We start from the raw sequence: 15,971 nt of genomic DNA, 5'->3' as shown, positions 1-15,971 counted from the left end.
TCGGGGGTGGATACAGGGACTCATACGGGTATGGGGGGAGATATGGTAGGAACTGCTATGCTAACCGCTGGGAATGTTGTCCATGGTAAACCCAGACGAAAGATCTACGGTACAAGAAAGAAGCATGAAATGAAAGACAAGGCAGAGATTCTCCACATAGGCAATGGAAAATGAGCATCTGTATCTCCACTCAAAATCAGGGGGCGTTGTAGGTGTTCGTCATTTGTATAAATCAGGCTTATCTATGCTTTCCTTTTGTTACATATTACCTGAGCTCTATGGTCTGTCTAGTTTTGAAATTTAATCTTATCCTGCTATTGTGCTTTGTCCTTTTTGATGCCAAGCCGTCTACAACAAGAGACTAAAACTGGTGGAAAATGTGACATGATTTTCAAGCTCTGCAGGTGCAAGGAAGAGAGCAGAACACGTTGTGTGAAATGCACCACTTTGGAGCTGGTGACTGGTTGGAGCTCAGATTGTAACCCTGCAAATACATTCTCTGTTACTCTGCATTAATTCATTCTGTCTGTGTAAACACTGCTGCTCAGTCCCATTAAAAATCATACTGCATCATATTATCGGCCTTCTGGTTTTCCTTTCTCCTCCCTTCTTTCTTCCAAAACACCAGTTGAAACAATTTAACCAAAGCAGTTTGGCTAAAATCAAAACAACATTCAAAGTATACAATTAACATGGAAGAAATTATTTTTCCCTCCCAGTTTCCCCTTGCTATAATTAGCATTGCCGATGCTTCCCTGTCAGAAGGTAACAATATCAGGAGCCTGCTGCAAAACGCTTCAGAGTTCGGGACACCAGCCGGCTTCCTGCTCCCGGGCTCAGCTTCTCCCGACTCACACAAGGCACAGGGGCCTTTGTTATGCAGCTACCCTGACCGCTCACCCTGATGTTGTCTGACCCCAACAACAGGGAATCCAGTGGAGCAGACCCAAAACGACCACACCCAAAATCCAGTAGCTTCTGGATGTGGAGGGGTAAATCTGCCTTGAAACAATGACCCAGACACAACTCATTCCTACCCTCTGGCCATGAGACTCTTAAAGAGATATCTCCCTATTAGGTACATGGGTTACATATGCACTAATCAATCCTATTCAAACCCATAGGAAAGAAGAGAATCGGGTACATTACTTGGTTAATAGCATTGTGCAGGTCCTCTGCACAGGGGGGAATTACCTCCTTGTAACACTTCTCAGATGGAAGGGAAATAGATAAATGACTTGCAACTAGAATAGATTTCCCTGCTCTAAATATTATACAAAATCTACTCCTGGGGGAATTCTGCACCAAAAAATTAAAAATTCTGCAAAATTGTGCTTATTTTGTTTGTCAAAATAAAGCAATATAATTACACCAGTTTCACTTATTTTGGTAATTTATTTAACTACCACACAGGGGAAAAAAATCACAATGATTGTTCAGCATTCCCTAAACACATGAAAGTTAAGTTACAAATACTTGGCAACCAATACCCTGCATTTCAGTTATAATCCTGGATTTTCATTTAAATTACATCACAGAATACCAGACACCAAAATAAAAGTAAAGTAGGATGTCTCTTTAAATTGCTCAGACTTTCATAGGTGAAACTCATGCAGTTTTGCTAATCATTGTCTTGCATTTTTTTAAAATGAGTAAGTAAAATAGATCTATTTCCTCCTAGTGAAATAGTTTTTCATAATATCCAACCTAAACCTCCCCCACTTCAACTTGAAACCATTACTCCTTGTTCTGTCATCTGCCACCACTGAGACCAGCCGAGCTCCATCCTCTTTGGAACTCCCCTTCAGGTAGTTGAAGGCTGCTATCAAATCCCCTCCCTCCCCCACTCTTCTCCTCTGCAGACTAAATAACTCCAGTTCCCTCAGCCTCTCCTCATAAGTTATGTGCTCCAGCCCCCTGATCATTTTCGTTGCCCTCCGCTGGACTTTGAAGAAAGACCACATATACCTAGACCATCACTGAAAGGTGTTTATCTAACCTGTTTTTAAAAATCTCCAGTGATGGTGATTTGACACCTTCCTTGAAAGTCTAAAATCAGCGCTTAACTATCATCAAGATTAGAAAGGTTATGCTTATATACAACGTAAAACTCCCTTTTTGCAGATTAAGCCAATTACTCCTTGTCCCACTTTTAGTGGACATTAATCAGCATCCTCTCCAGAAAAGCCCTGAACACACATGAAGACTGTTGTTAGAGTCTCCCGCTGTTTTTGGTGTCTCAAGGCTAAACTTCCCCAGTTTTCTTTAACCTTTCACAGAGCTCCTGGTTTCTGAACCTTTCATCATTTTTGTTGCTCTGCTCTGCATACTCTCTAATCAGTCCACATATTTTCTACAAAAGTCTGTTGCCCAGAACTGGACACAGTTCTCCATCTGAGGCCTCACCGGAGCTGATTGGAGCTGGACAATATATTACGTAAGTTTAGGATTTTGAACTTGTCTCTACTGAATTTCATCTTGTTGATGCCAGATCAATTCTCCCATTTGTTAAGGTTATTTGCAATTCAAATCCTGTCCTCCATAGTGCTTGCAACCCCTCTCACCTTAGTGTCTTCCACAAATTTAATGTGTATTCTCCACATAATTACAGAAATCATTAAAAAAAATATTGCATAATACAGGATCCAGGACAACCTTCTGCACCTCCCTGCCAGATATGGCCTCCCACATAGAATAAAAACAACTGATGACTAGTCTTTGAGTCTGGATTTTCAATCAATTAGGCTCCCACCTTCTAGGAATTTCATCTCAATCATGTGGTCGAGAGAAATGTTTCCCAGTTTGCTTATATGAATCTCATGTTGGACTGAGTCAAAAGTCTTACTAATATGAATATATAATTTCCTTCATAGCAACTTATGGTTACACTGCTTTCTGAGATCAGTAATTCTCACAACACCCATATGAAACAGGTAGTTATTATCATCTTACCGGAGAAAATGATGATTGCTGCTCAGAGCCTAATAGGCTTCTTAGTTATCATTTGAACTCTGCTATCTCCAGGATACCAGCAGTGCATTCAGGGTCCCATCGTGCTGCTCGCTAGACAAGCCCAGAGTCTGAGACAGTCCCCAGCTTGAAGAGTTAACAAACTAGCTAGACATGACAGCAGAAGGGTGGGAGGGAGGATTATTATTCCATTCTAGATGATGATGAAGAGGGGGATGAAGGGCAAGGCTTTCAATACAGTTAAGCACACAGAGTGCTCAGCTCTTCTGAAAATCTGGCCCCAACTGTGACATGCCCGAGGTCCCACAGGAAAGGATCGGAGGAGGCGGTAAAGTAGAACTCAGTGTCCCAATCCAAGGCTTTAAACAAAGGATCCTTCATCCTCTCTAAGGTCCCCACCTGTTATTCAGTTCTGTAGGCTCCACTGTGATATCTGCTATTCTCTTTTTAGCTCCATATCCTGCAGTTCCCAAGAAGAGTTCTGGTTAGACCCTCAGAAGAATGAAACCCAACAATAAAGGCCTGATTTAAACTGATTATAAAAAGCCAGAATGTGGCTGATTAAGAATACTTCTATCCTGGACATATGGTACTTTGAAATGAACGTGGCAAATCATTTCACAGAGCTGGGTGGAGACAATGTTCATCATGCCAGTTCCTGTGTTAAGATTTAAAGATGTTGTCAAACTGGACAGAGTCCAGAGGAGAGCTACAAAAAATGATCACAGCTGAGAAAACCAGAGCTATAAGGAAAGGTTAAAGAAAACTGAGCACGTTTAGTCATGAAATGCCAAAAAGTGGAAGGGGAACCTGATGACAGTGTTCATGTATGTTCTGGGCCAGGCGTGGCCAACCTGCGGCTCCAGAGACACCTTCGGCTCTTCAGAAGTTAATATGCGGCTCCTTGTCTAGGCACTGACTCCGGGGCTGGAGCTACAGGCGCCAACTTTCCTATGTGCAGGGGGTGCTCACTGCTCAACCCCTGGCTCTGCCACAGGCCCTGCCCCCACTCCACCCCTTCCTGCCCCCTCCCCTGAACCTGCAGTACCCTCGCTCCTCCCTCCTCCCCTCCCCCAGAGCCTCCTGCACACCACGAAACAGCTGGTCGGGAGGTGCGGGGAGGGAGGGGGAGGTGCTGATTGGCGTAGCTGCCGGTGGGTGGGAGGTGCTGGGAGCAGGTGGGGGGGGAGGGACCTGATGGGGGGATCCTGACATACTATTGTGGATCTTCGGCAATATACATATGTAAATTCTGGCTCCTTCTCAGGCTCAGGTTGTCCACCCCTTTTCTGGGCTGTTACAGAGAGGATGGTGATCAATTCTTCCCAATGTCCACTGAAGGTAGGACAAGGAATAATTGGCTTAATCTGTATCATGGGAGATTTTGATTATATACAAGCAGAAACTTTCAAACTATCATGATAGTTAAGTTTAGGCTTTCAAGGGAAGTTGTGGAATCCCCGTCACTGGAGGATTTGAAGAACAGGATAGACAAACAACTGTCAGGGATGGTCTAGACGTACTTGGTTCTCCCTCGGGGCAGGGGACTAGACTAGATGATCTCTTGAGGTCCCTTCCACCCCTATATTTCAAGGATTCTATGATATATATTATATAATTATATATATATTATATATGTATAATATTTAGAGCAAGGGAATATATTCTAATTGAAAATTATGTGTTCAATTCATTTCTATCTGAGACACGTGTAACAAGGGAGTAATTCCCCCCATCACGTACCTGATTCTCTTCCTACTTATGGGTTTGAGAGGGGTTGATTAGTGCATGGTGCTGGTACTGACCATCGGCACAGGGCAGAATTTCACCCAGAGTGCTTTGGAAGAAAGAATGGAGGAGAAAGGAAAACCAGAAGGCCGATAATATGATGCAGTATGATTTTTAATGGGACTGAGCAGCAGAGTTTACACGGACAGAATGAATTAATGCAGAGAAACAGAGAATGTATTTGCAGGGTTACAATCAGAGCTCCAACCAGTCACCAGCTCCAAAGTGGTGCATTTCACACAACATGTTCTGCTCTCTTCCTTGCAGCTAAAGAGCTTGGAAATCATGTCACATCTTCCACCAATTTTAGTAACTTGTAGACGGCTCAGCATCAGAAAGGACAAAGCACAGTAGGAGCATAAGATTAAGTTATAAAACCAGACAGACCATCAAGTTTAAGGAATGTGTGACATAAGCAAGGCACAGATAGGCGTGATTTATGCAAGTGACGAACACCTACAATGCCCCCTGATTTTGAGTGGAGATACAGATGCTCATTTTCCATTGCCTGTGTGGAGAATCTCTGCCTTGTCTTTCATTTCACGCTTGTTTCTTGTACCGTAGATCTTTCGTCTGGGTTTACCACGGACAACATTCCCAGCGGTTAGCATAGCAGTTCCTACCATATCTCCCCCCATACCCGTATGAGCCCCTGTATCCACCCCCGAATCCACCCCCGAATCCACCGCCAGATCCACCCCCGAATCCACCGAAGGATCCAACCCCATATCCACCACCGTATCCACCACCATACCCACCCCCAAGACCACCACCTATACGACCTCCAAGGCCACCCCCAAGTCTATAGGGAAAATTTGGTAAGGAGGTTCCCACGAAGCTGTCTTGAGGGCAAGTAGCGAGAGTTGGACCTGGGAATCTCACGACAACTGGGGGTGCAAAGATCACTGCGTTTGAGTCGCCGCAGGTTGTGACACAAGGCTCATTGCAGACATAAGCACATGGTTCTGGGCAAATGTCAGGACAATATGGGCGGGGTTGGTAACACAGATCTTTCACGGGAGACATCTTTGGTGATTGTCGTAAACCTGAAACACACAGTAGGGAGCAGAGTGAACATAATACACAATTGGCAGTGGCATACGATACTCACAGCTCGTGTCATGCAGTAATAGATGCTAGGTCATTCCATTTCTTACAGGCTCTGTATCTGCTCCTATAGGTTTTGCATGTACCAACCGGCACAAAGGCAGGTGCCTTGGGAATGCAGGTGCCTACAGGGTGAGAGGTTTTGAGGATTTCATTGTCACCTAATTGCTGGATTTCACTGACTAAATAGGAATTTAGATGCCTAAATCTCTGTGGATTTGGTTTCAGGAGATTAAAGGCTCAGTTTCCAATGCAGCTGAGCCCTTTTGAGAATCTGGTCCCATCGGCTTTGCCCCAGGAAATCTGTGGCAGAGAAGAGGACCTGAAGCAGATTTTCTGCGGCCCTACCTGTGCCTTGTCCACAAGACCTTCATTTCCCAACAATTCGGGGGGTGGGGGGTAATAAACACCTGCTTCTTACTACTAAGCCAACAAGATAGTATATTTCCATCATGGATGCCTGCAATTTTCAAACCATTTAAATAATAATGGTACAGCTTAGTTCAGAGAAACAGTTAATAATGCAAGTGTCCTTCTTAAACCAGTTCAGCCAAGGGACTAGATCTCTCAACTAGTCTAAATCATCATACTTACCGATAATACAAATGTGCTACTTTTAGTCATACCAGCTAAATATCTGGATCTAAGACTGTAAATTATGCCAATCAGTCATTAAGTATTGATGTATTGGGTCCGATCAGTGGCCCATCTCATCCAGTATCCTGTCTCTAACAGTGCGCAGCATCACATGCTTCAGATTAATGTATAAGAAGCCTGAAGTTGTGCATTATGGAGTCAACTGCCCCTAACAAGTTACTAACACACCTAAGGCAGAACCTAGCTTTGCTCTGGAGGAGAACTCATTATATATATATATATATTTTAAAATCTGGGACTCATATATAGCTATTGCTCTATCAATAGTTAGATATGAAAGTTGATCTTCATAATTTTATGGAAACAGCAGGATCAGATCATAAGTCCAGGTAAACCTTTGCGACTGCAATGAAGTCACCTGAGCATCTCACCATGTGTAATTATAGACGAAGAGTTAGAGAAGCACAATTTAGTCTCAAAATCTATTATCAAAGTAGACTGTGGTTGAGATTTCTCATGAGTCTGATGTCCATAATCCAATTATAATGATTGGAAATGGGGTGGGGGTCTGCATTCCATATACAGATTTGAAAATCCCAACCTGCTATTTTGAAGAAAGCATCCACCAAAGTCTGAAACTGACGAGCTACAAAAAAATTTCACAGAAAACAAGACGCCCCCTGCTCCAACAGTTCTAATATCACAGCGTACTGGTGGAGGATTAGCTCCATAGTTAAAACTATCACTAAAGCAAAAATAGGAGCAATTTGAGTCAAACAGACTTACCCAGTGCACGAAGGGGATGGAATCAGGATAAGTGATTAGAAAAACCTGCAGTTCTGAGCACTTTTATATGCTTTCTTAGCCAATGGGATGCACAAGAAACATGCTTCGTGCACTGAGACCTTATCATTAACCAAACAAAATGTTTTCTTGCCTGAGGAACTCCTGTAATTATTATAATGGTTTTGATCACGGTTAATGATTAATAGTCAATTTCCAGTCCCACCCTGGCTGACCTGCATGCTGCAACCTGCACTTTCCTTTCATCTTGAATCTTTATGGGCCAGGTATTTTCCTGCTATCATCCTCCTGACTTCCTGGGTGTCAACAGGACACTAAATCTAGTTCAATTTCTATTGTTCTGCTTTGATTAACTTCAGAGTATGAGGGTGTGTGTATCAAGGGTACAATCTGCTGCCATCCACAGGATTCCATATTTGTTCTTTAAATATGCAGACTAATATCTAATTAGTGGTAAGGTGGAGTTTACCCTTGGAACACCTTGGAGGATGGAGAGTTTGTTGGACATGCTTAGAATCCCCACCTGTACCTCTTCACTATGTGTTTGAGCCAACATGATTTTGAAATCCACGGATGTCCTTTCAGTCAGTTCAATGGCTTCCAAACCAGGCCTTCTGGGACACAATACCCTCCTGAAAACAGGGCAGTAGAAGTAGGATTGAAATGCTGCATGTTATTTGTGTTCCCTCCTGAGCTTCCGTCTCATGCTATTAGATATTCCAATCTTAAGGGCTGTCTAGTCAAATGATCAGTGGTTTACAATCAGGGACTCAGATGTTGATCTATTGTACGCTTCTCCTGAGTTGCAAAACGTGGAAGTAGATGAAAGGAAAGAGGGCGGCATTATCTAAAGGATTGGGATTAAAATCTTGGAACTAAATCTCCATCCTTGATATAACAAGACAGTGGTGTTCTCCTAGGACAATGCACCTGACCAAGTCCAGGAAAAATAGCATGAGAGATGGAAAATGCTGTGCACTTAGTCATGGGAAGAGGGTGATGGTTGAGGAATGAGCTTCCACAGTAAATAAAACTAATCCAGAGTATGATCTAATTTAGGACAGAATGAAAAACTACCCCACCATTGCCAGAAAGATTTTTAAACTGCCGTCTACACACTCTAAGCAGCACTTTCTATAACCAGGGAGATAGAAAGAACAAAAGACTCTCCAAACCTTACTACTGAATTCTCTATGGATATCCAGGCACATAGGAATTTTCAAAGGTTCTCATGGTCCTATATCTTTTACGCAATAATACCCAGCAGCATCTCTTTCAGAGAAGTTCACGTAGGAAAGGTTTAGATACTGTGTTTGTGGGAAGGGAACTATGCAACATTCTCAGATAGAGAAATGGATTATTAGCCCCCCAGATGGAGTAATTGATCAACACCAGTTTTCCCTTATGGACAGATGAAAGAGGAGGGAGGTTTCCAATTTACTAAAGATCACCAAGACGTCTGTGGCTAAACAAAAGTCCAAAATTTTCAAAAGTGACTAGTAATTTTGGAGCAAAACCTCAGATATCTTGTAGAACCCCGGTTTTCAAAAATGCTCAGTTCCTATTCTCTGGTGCCCAGTCCTCTTGAAGGCATCTCAAGCAGGCACTGGGAATCACCAGTCATTTTTGAAATTCTTGTTTTTCATTTTTTCACACTTTACACTGAAGGACATGGGAAATTTCACCAAGAGTCAGAACAAAACAAGTTAGATGCATTTCCTTTTTGACACCCGGGACATAAATGGAATGATACTGGGTGTGAATATGGTGCATAATGATTTCAGATGAAAGCAATCTTCAGGGTGTAATAATGTATGTCATTGAGTGTGGTAATGATCACAACAATTACCAGTAATGGAAGGGGTTCCCTGTGCAGAATATTTTGTTTCATAATTAACAAGGACTTTGTGCACCAAAGGTGTCCCAGATCCTAGTGGTGGCCTAGAACAACATAGAAATGTGTTCCCAACTCAGTGGTCTTCTAACTACTTCCCTGGACTTATTCTCTTTGGTTAATCCACTAAATCTGATTTAATTCAATCACTTTATAACTATTGCAATGTTGCTTCACTGGCAGCTTACTTTCTGACTGAAGCTTGCACATTAAGGCAGGACATGATAGAGGTCTGCAAATACTTGAAAGGCTGCCAAAAAAAAAAAAGATGGAGGAAAGTTCTTCATCTTCCCACACAGGGCAGGACAAGAAGCAGTGTGTTCAAACTACAGCAGAGCAGATTTAGATTAAATCTCAGGAAAAATTTCCTAACTGTGAGAACAGAAGGACAACGGAACAGGCTGCCCAGGGAGGTTGTGTATACTCCTTCACTGGAGGTTTTCAAACAGAGGCTGGAAAGACATCTGTCTTGGATGGTTTAGACACAACAAATCCTGCATCTTTGCATTAGACAAGATGAGCCTTGTGGTGCCTCCTAGCCCTATGGGTCTATGTTTCTAAAAAGCTTTTTTAGATTTTTTGTATCGTTAAGGGATTCTTCCTCATAAAAGTGTCCTTTTACTTAGTAAGGTTCAGGCATTTATGGATTTTGCCCTGAAAAATATAAGGCAGCTAAGTTCAAAGCCACATAATGTGTGGAGAGCCCTAGTTCTGGTTAACTTTACACAAGAAAGGGGCATTTGTATTCCTTAGAACAGATTTTAAAACCTCACGCTAAAGATATTTTCATATTAGACAGCATTACTTGGTACTTTTTGAACATATGTATGTGTACCCACCTCTTCAGCCTACTCATGTGTGGCAACAAATTTATACCAGTTGAGGTTCTCACCCTTCTATTTGCATCTAATCCTAGTGGTTGACTTTCATAAATAAGTATTCAAGTATAATTAGAGAGAGAGAGAGAGATCTATTCTCTACTATAGGGGTGTAATGAAGAAATATTGAAGAAGAAAATATGGCATTTTCTTTTATATTCGACACCTTTGTGGTTCTTCAAACTTACTCTGATGTATCTCTTTCCTTATCCTACAAGAGACAGAATATTGAAGGACATGCAGAAATGTCAAATCCAGCATGGAAATTCCTCAATTCATAGGTGTATAAATGGAGGCTTTAAATACGAACTCTGAGCCTATATAAACTAGTATAGCTTCATTCAAGGAAACTCAGCGATGACACATTACATCATTGGAGGGTTCTCATTTAAAAAAATATATTCATTCTAATTCATTAGCATCTATTGCTGATTCGTTAGCTTTAGAAGCCAAATGCCACACTCAGATCCCAAGCCTTTATATAATGCCGCACTCTTTCCTTTCATCTACCTCCACTTTTTGCGGCAACTCAGGACAAGCCTACAGTAGATGGACCCTGGGTGTCCCGTTCTGATCAACAGCTGAGTCCCTGATTGTAAACCACTTATTACTTGACTGGACATCCCTTAAGACTGGAATATCTAATAGCATGAGATGGAACCTCAGGAGGGAACACAAATAACATGCAGCATTTCAATCCTACTTGTACTGCCCTGTTTTCAGGAGAGTATTGTGTCCCAGAAGGCCTGGTTTGGAAGCCATTGAACTGACTGAAAGGACATCCAAAGATTTTAAAATCATGTTGGCTCAAACACATAGTGAAGAGGTACAGGTGGGGATTCTAAGCATGTCCAACAAACTCTCCATCCTCCAAGGTGTTCTAAGGGTAAACTCCACCTTACCACTAATTAGATACTGGTCTGCATATTTAATGAACAAATATGGAATCCTGTGGATGGCAGCAGATTGTACCCTTGATACACACACCCTCATACTCTGAAGTTAATCAAAGCAGAACAATAGAAATTGAACTAGATTTAGTGTCCTGTTGACACCCAGGAAGTCAGGAGGATGATAGCAGGAAAATACCTGGCCCACAAAGATTCAAGATGAAAGGAAAGTGCAGGTTGCAGCATGCAGGTCAGCCAGGGTGGGACTGGAAATTGACTATTAATCATTAACCGTGATCAAAACCATTATAATAATTACAGGAGTTCCCCAGGCAAGAAAACATTGTGTTTGGTTAATGATAAGGTCTCAGTGCATGAAGCATGTTTCTTGTGCATCACATTGGCTAAGAAAGCATATAAAAGTGCTCAGAACTGCAGGTTGTTCTAATCACTTATCCTGATTTCATCCCCTCCGTGCACTGGGTAAGTCTGTTTGCTCCTATTGTTGCTTTAGTGATAGTTTTAACTATGGAGCTAATCCTTCACCAGTACGCTGTGATATTAGAAATGCTGCAGGCAGGGGGCGTCTTGTTTTCTGTGAGATTTTTTGTAGCTCGTCAGTTTCAGACTTTGGTGGATGCTTTCTTCAAAATAGCAGGTTGGGATTTTCAAATCTGTATATGGAATGCAGACCCCCACCCCATTCCCAATTGTTATAATTGGGTTTTGGACATCAGACTCATGAGAAATCTCAACCACAGTCTACTTTGATAATAGATTTTGAGACTAAATTGTGCTTCTCTAACTCTTTGTCTATAATTACACATGGTGAGATTCTCAGCTGACTTTATTGCAGTTGCAAAGGTTTACTTGGGTTTATGATCTGATCCTGCTGTTTCCATAAAATTATGAAGATCAACTTTCATATCTAACTATTGATAGACCAATAGCTATATATGAGTCCCAGATTTTAATATATATATATATATATATATATATATATATGTAATGAGTTCTCCTCCAGAGCAAAGCTAGCTTCTGCTTTAGGTGTGTTAGTAACTTGTTATAGGCAGTTGACTCCATAATGCACAACTTCAGGCTTCTTATACATTAATCTGAAGCATGTGATGCTGCGCACTGTTAGGGACAGGATACTGGACAAGATGGGCCACTGATCGGACCCAATACATCAATACTTAATGACTGATTGGCATAATTTGCAGTCTTAGATCCAGATATTTAGCTGGTATGACTAAAAGTAGCACATTTGTATTATCGGTAAGTATGATGATTTAGACTAGTTGAGAGATCTAGTCCCTTGGCTGAACTGGTTTAAGAAGGACACTTGCATTATTAACTGTTTCTCTGAACTAAGCTGTACCATTATTATTTAAATGGTTTGAAAATTGTAGGCATCCATGATGGAAATATTCTATCTTGTCGGTTTAATAGTAAGACGCAGGTGTTTATTTACCCCTCCCTCCTGAGTTGTTGGGAAATGAAGGTCTTGTGGACAAGGCACAGGTAGGGCTGCAGAAAATCTGCTTCAGGTCCTCTTCTCTGCCACAGATTTCCTGGGGCAAAGCCGATGGGACCAGATTCTCAAAAGGGCTCAGCTGCATTGGAAACTGAGCCTTTAATCTCCTGAAACCAAATCAACAGAGAGATTTAGGCATCTAAATTCCTGTTTAGTCAGTGAAATCCAGCAATTAGGTGACAATGAAATCCTCAAAACTTCTCACCCTGTAGGCACCTGCATTCCCAAGGCACCTGCCTTTGTGCCGGTTGGTACATGCAAAACCTCCAACACCCTGATACTTCCAATCTGCTCACAGCCCCTAGTCTCAGTGGGATTCTCAGACTAGGCATTCACTTCCCTATTTTATCTGGCGGTGCAGATCCACTTAGTCTTCTTATAGCATATCTACCAGTTTGGGGATCACAGAGAAGACATCTGAGGGCAAGTACCAGGAAAATAGGGAGTTGACTGGCTGGCTGGCATGGATGTGTCTATCCCAATCCAAGTGGTTAGGGCACCCTATTGGAATGTGGGAGACCCACAGTGCCTCATTTACAACAGGGATTTAAAACTGGGTCTCCTACCTCCCAGCTGGGTGCCTTAACCACCTTGATCTCTCTTACTCTCTGCCTGTGCAGGGCACAGTACAAAGAGGTGCCATTCTCAGTGGTAGCCAGTAGGAAATACATGATCAATTCTATCATTAATATCAATCAGGAGGAGCGGAGTTCTACTCCCACCTCATCCATTGATGCACCTGGCATTGGCGAGCAGGTCACTTCCACTGAGCATCTAATAACCTGCCGCAGGGATAACAACCCTTCTTTTCATGGGGGTTTTGCACAGCTTAATGGTTGCATGAATCAGTGAAAAGGTAAATTAATATGCATGGACTAGGAAAGCTTTTGATTGGAGTCAGAATATTTAGAAAGAAGGGTTAGGGGGTGGATGGGAGTGGCCTCCCAACACAGAGATGAGGAGAACTAGACAGATGAAACCATGGGGTGGGGTTGGTGCAAGCTCCAAGCAGCGCTGATCTCAAGGAGAACTGGACAATCAAGGCTTATCAGATGGAGAACATTTCCTGGGGACCCAGGTTGCATGGGACCCAAAGAAATAGGGAAGTTGCTTGGAATGGGAAGGAGGAAGCCAGGATGTAAGAAGGGTTCCCAGGGAATGGTGAGGAAGAAGACTAAGGGTAAATGGGTGAATAGGACTAGAAGGAAGAAATAGGAGCAGGTAAGGATCCAGTAAGAAATGGAATGACCTAGCATCTATTACTGCATAACATGAGCTGTGAGTCTCGTATGCCACTGCCAATTGTGTGTTATGTTCACTCTGCTCCCTACTGTGTGTTTCAGGTTTACGACAATCACCAAAGATGTCTCCCGTGAAAGATCTGTGTTGCCAACCCGGCCCATATTATCCTGACATTTGCCCAGATCCATGTGCTTATGTCTGCAATGAGCCTTGTGTCACAACCTGCGGCGACTCAAACGCAGTGGTCTTTGCACCCCCAGTTGTCGTGAGATTCCCGGGTCCAACTCTAGCTACTTGCCCTCAAGACAGCTTCGTGGGAACCTCCTTACCAAATTTTCCCTATAGACTTGGGGGTGGCCTTGGAGGTGGTGTAGGTGGTGGTCTTGGGGGTGGGTATGGTGGTGGATACGGTGGTGGATATGGGGGTGGATCCTTCGGTGGATTCAGGGGTGGATTTGGGGGTGGATTCGGGGGTGGAATCGGGGGTGGAATCGGGGGTGGATACAGGGGCTCATACGGGTATGGGGGGAGATATGGTAGGAACTGCTATGCTAACCGCTGGGAATGTTGTCCATGGTAAACCCAGAAGAAAGATCTACGGTACAAGAAACAAGCATGAAATGAAAGACAAGGCAGAGATTCTCCACACAGGCAATGGAAAATGAGCATCTGTATCTCCACTCAAAATCAGGGGGCATTGTAGGTGTTCGTCACTTGCATAAATCACGCCTATCTGTGCCTTGCTTATGTCACACATTCCTTAAACTTGATGGTCTGTCTGGTTTTGTAACTTAATCTTATGCTCCTACTGTGCTTTGTCCTTTCTGATGCTGAGCCGTCTACAAGTTACTAAAATTGGTGGAAGATGTGACATGATTTCCAAGCTCTTTAGCTGCAAGGAAGAGAGCAGAACATGTTGTGTGAAATGCACCACTTTGGAGCTGGTGACTGGTTGGAGCTCTGATTGTAACCCTGCAAATACATTCTCTGTTACTCTGCATTAAATCATTCTGTCCGTGTAAACTCTGCTGCTCAGTCCCATTAAAAATCATACTGCATCATATTATCGGCCTTCTGGTTTTCCTTTCTCCTCCATTCTTTCTTCCAAAGCACTCTGGGTGAAATTCTGCCCTGTGCCGATGGTCAGTACCAGCACCATGCACTAATCAACCCCTCTCAAACCCATAAGTAGGAAGAGAATCAGGTACGTGATGGGGGGAATTACTCCCTTGTTACACGTGTCTCAGATAGAAATGAATTGAACACATAATTTTCAATTAGAATATATTCCCCTGCTCTAAATATTATACAGAATCATAGAATCCTTGAAATATAGGGGTGGAAGGGACCTCAAGAGATCATCTAGTCTAGTCCCCTGCCCCGAGGGAGAACCAAGTACATCTAGACCATCCCTGACAGTTGTTTGTCTATCCTGTTCTTAAAATCCTCCAGTGACGGGGATTCCACAAATTCCCATGAAAGCCTAAACTTAACTATCATGATAGTTTGAAAGTTTCTGCTTGTATATAATCAAAATCTCCCATGATACAGATTAAGCCAATTATTCCTTATCCTACCTTCAGTGGACATTGGGAAGAATTGATCACCATCCTCTCTGTAACAGTCCAGAAAAGGGGTGGACAACCTGAGCCTGAGAAGAAGCCAGAATTTGCATATGTATATTGCCGAAGATCCACAATAGTATGTCAGGATCCCCCGATCAGGTCCCCCCCCGCCTGCTCCCAGCACCTCCCACCCACCGGCAGCTACGCCAATCAGCACCTCCCCCTCCCTCCCCGCACCTCCCGATCAGCTGTTTCGTGGTGTGCAGGAGGCTCTGGGGGAGGGGAGGAGGGAGGAGCGAGGGTACTGCAGGTTCAGAGGAGGGGGCAGGAAGGGGTGGAGTGGGGGCAGGGCCTGTGGCAGAGCCAGGGGTTGAGCAGTGAGCACCCCCTGACACATTGGAAAGTTGACGCCTGTAGCTCCAACCCCGGAGTCGGTGCCTAGACAAGGAGCCGCATATTAACTTCTGAAGAGCCCCATGTGTCTCCGGAGCCGCAGGTTGGCCACGCCTGGCCCAGAACACACATGAACACTGTCATCAGGTTCCCCCTTCCACTTTTTGGCATTTCAAGACTAAACATGCTCAGTTTTCTTTAACCTTTCCTTACAGCTCTGGTTTTCTCAGCTGTCATCATTTTTTGTAACTCTCCTCTGGACTCTGTCCAGTTTGACAACATCTTTAAATCTTAACACAGGAATGT

At 43.1% G+C, this 15,971-nt stretch overlaps 1 protein-coding gene across 1 annotated transcript; it reads left to right on the top strand.

The window, feature by feature from the left end:
* The first annotated feature begins 11,355 nt into the window (after positions 1-11,355).
* Positions 11,356-14,722, top strand: LOC128827421 (claw keratin-like). Its single transcript, XM_054011276.1, has 2 exons — positions 11,356-11,411; positions 13,809-14,722. Exon 2 carries the CDS (start codon positions 13,829-13,831, stop codon positions 14,285-14,287), a length of 459 nt encoding a protein of 152 aa, XP_053867251.1. The 5' UTR covers positions 11,356-11,411; positions 13,809-13,828; the 3' UTR covers positions 14,288-14,722.
* The last annotated feature ends 1,249 nt before the right edge of the window (positions 14,723-15,971 follow it).

The sequence above is a fragment of the Malaclemys terrapin genome, chromosome 21 (assembly GCF_027887155.1).
Source record: "Malaclemys terrapin pileata isolate rMalTer1 chromosome 21, rMalTer1.hap1, whole genome shotgun sequence".
Lineage (NCBI taxonomy): Eukaryota > Metazoa > Chordata > Testudines > Emydidae > Malaclemys > Malaclemys terrapin.
This window is presented reverse-complemented; position numbering and strand designations above follow the sequence as displayed.

Bases quoted from the DNA above. Each gene is read 5' to 3' on its own strand.
- LOC128827421 (XM_054011276.1), top strand. From the start codon at position 13,829: ATGTCTCCCGTGAAAGATCTGTGTTGCCAACCCGGCCCATATTATCCT.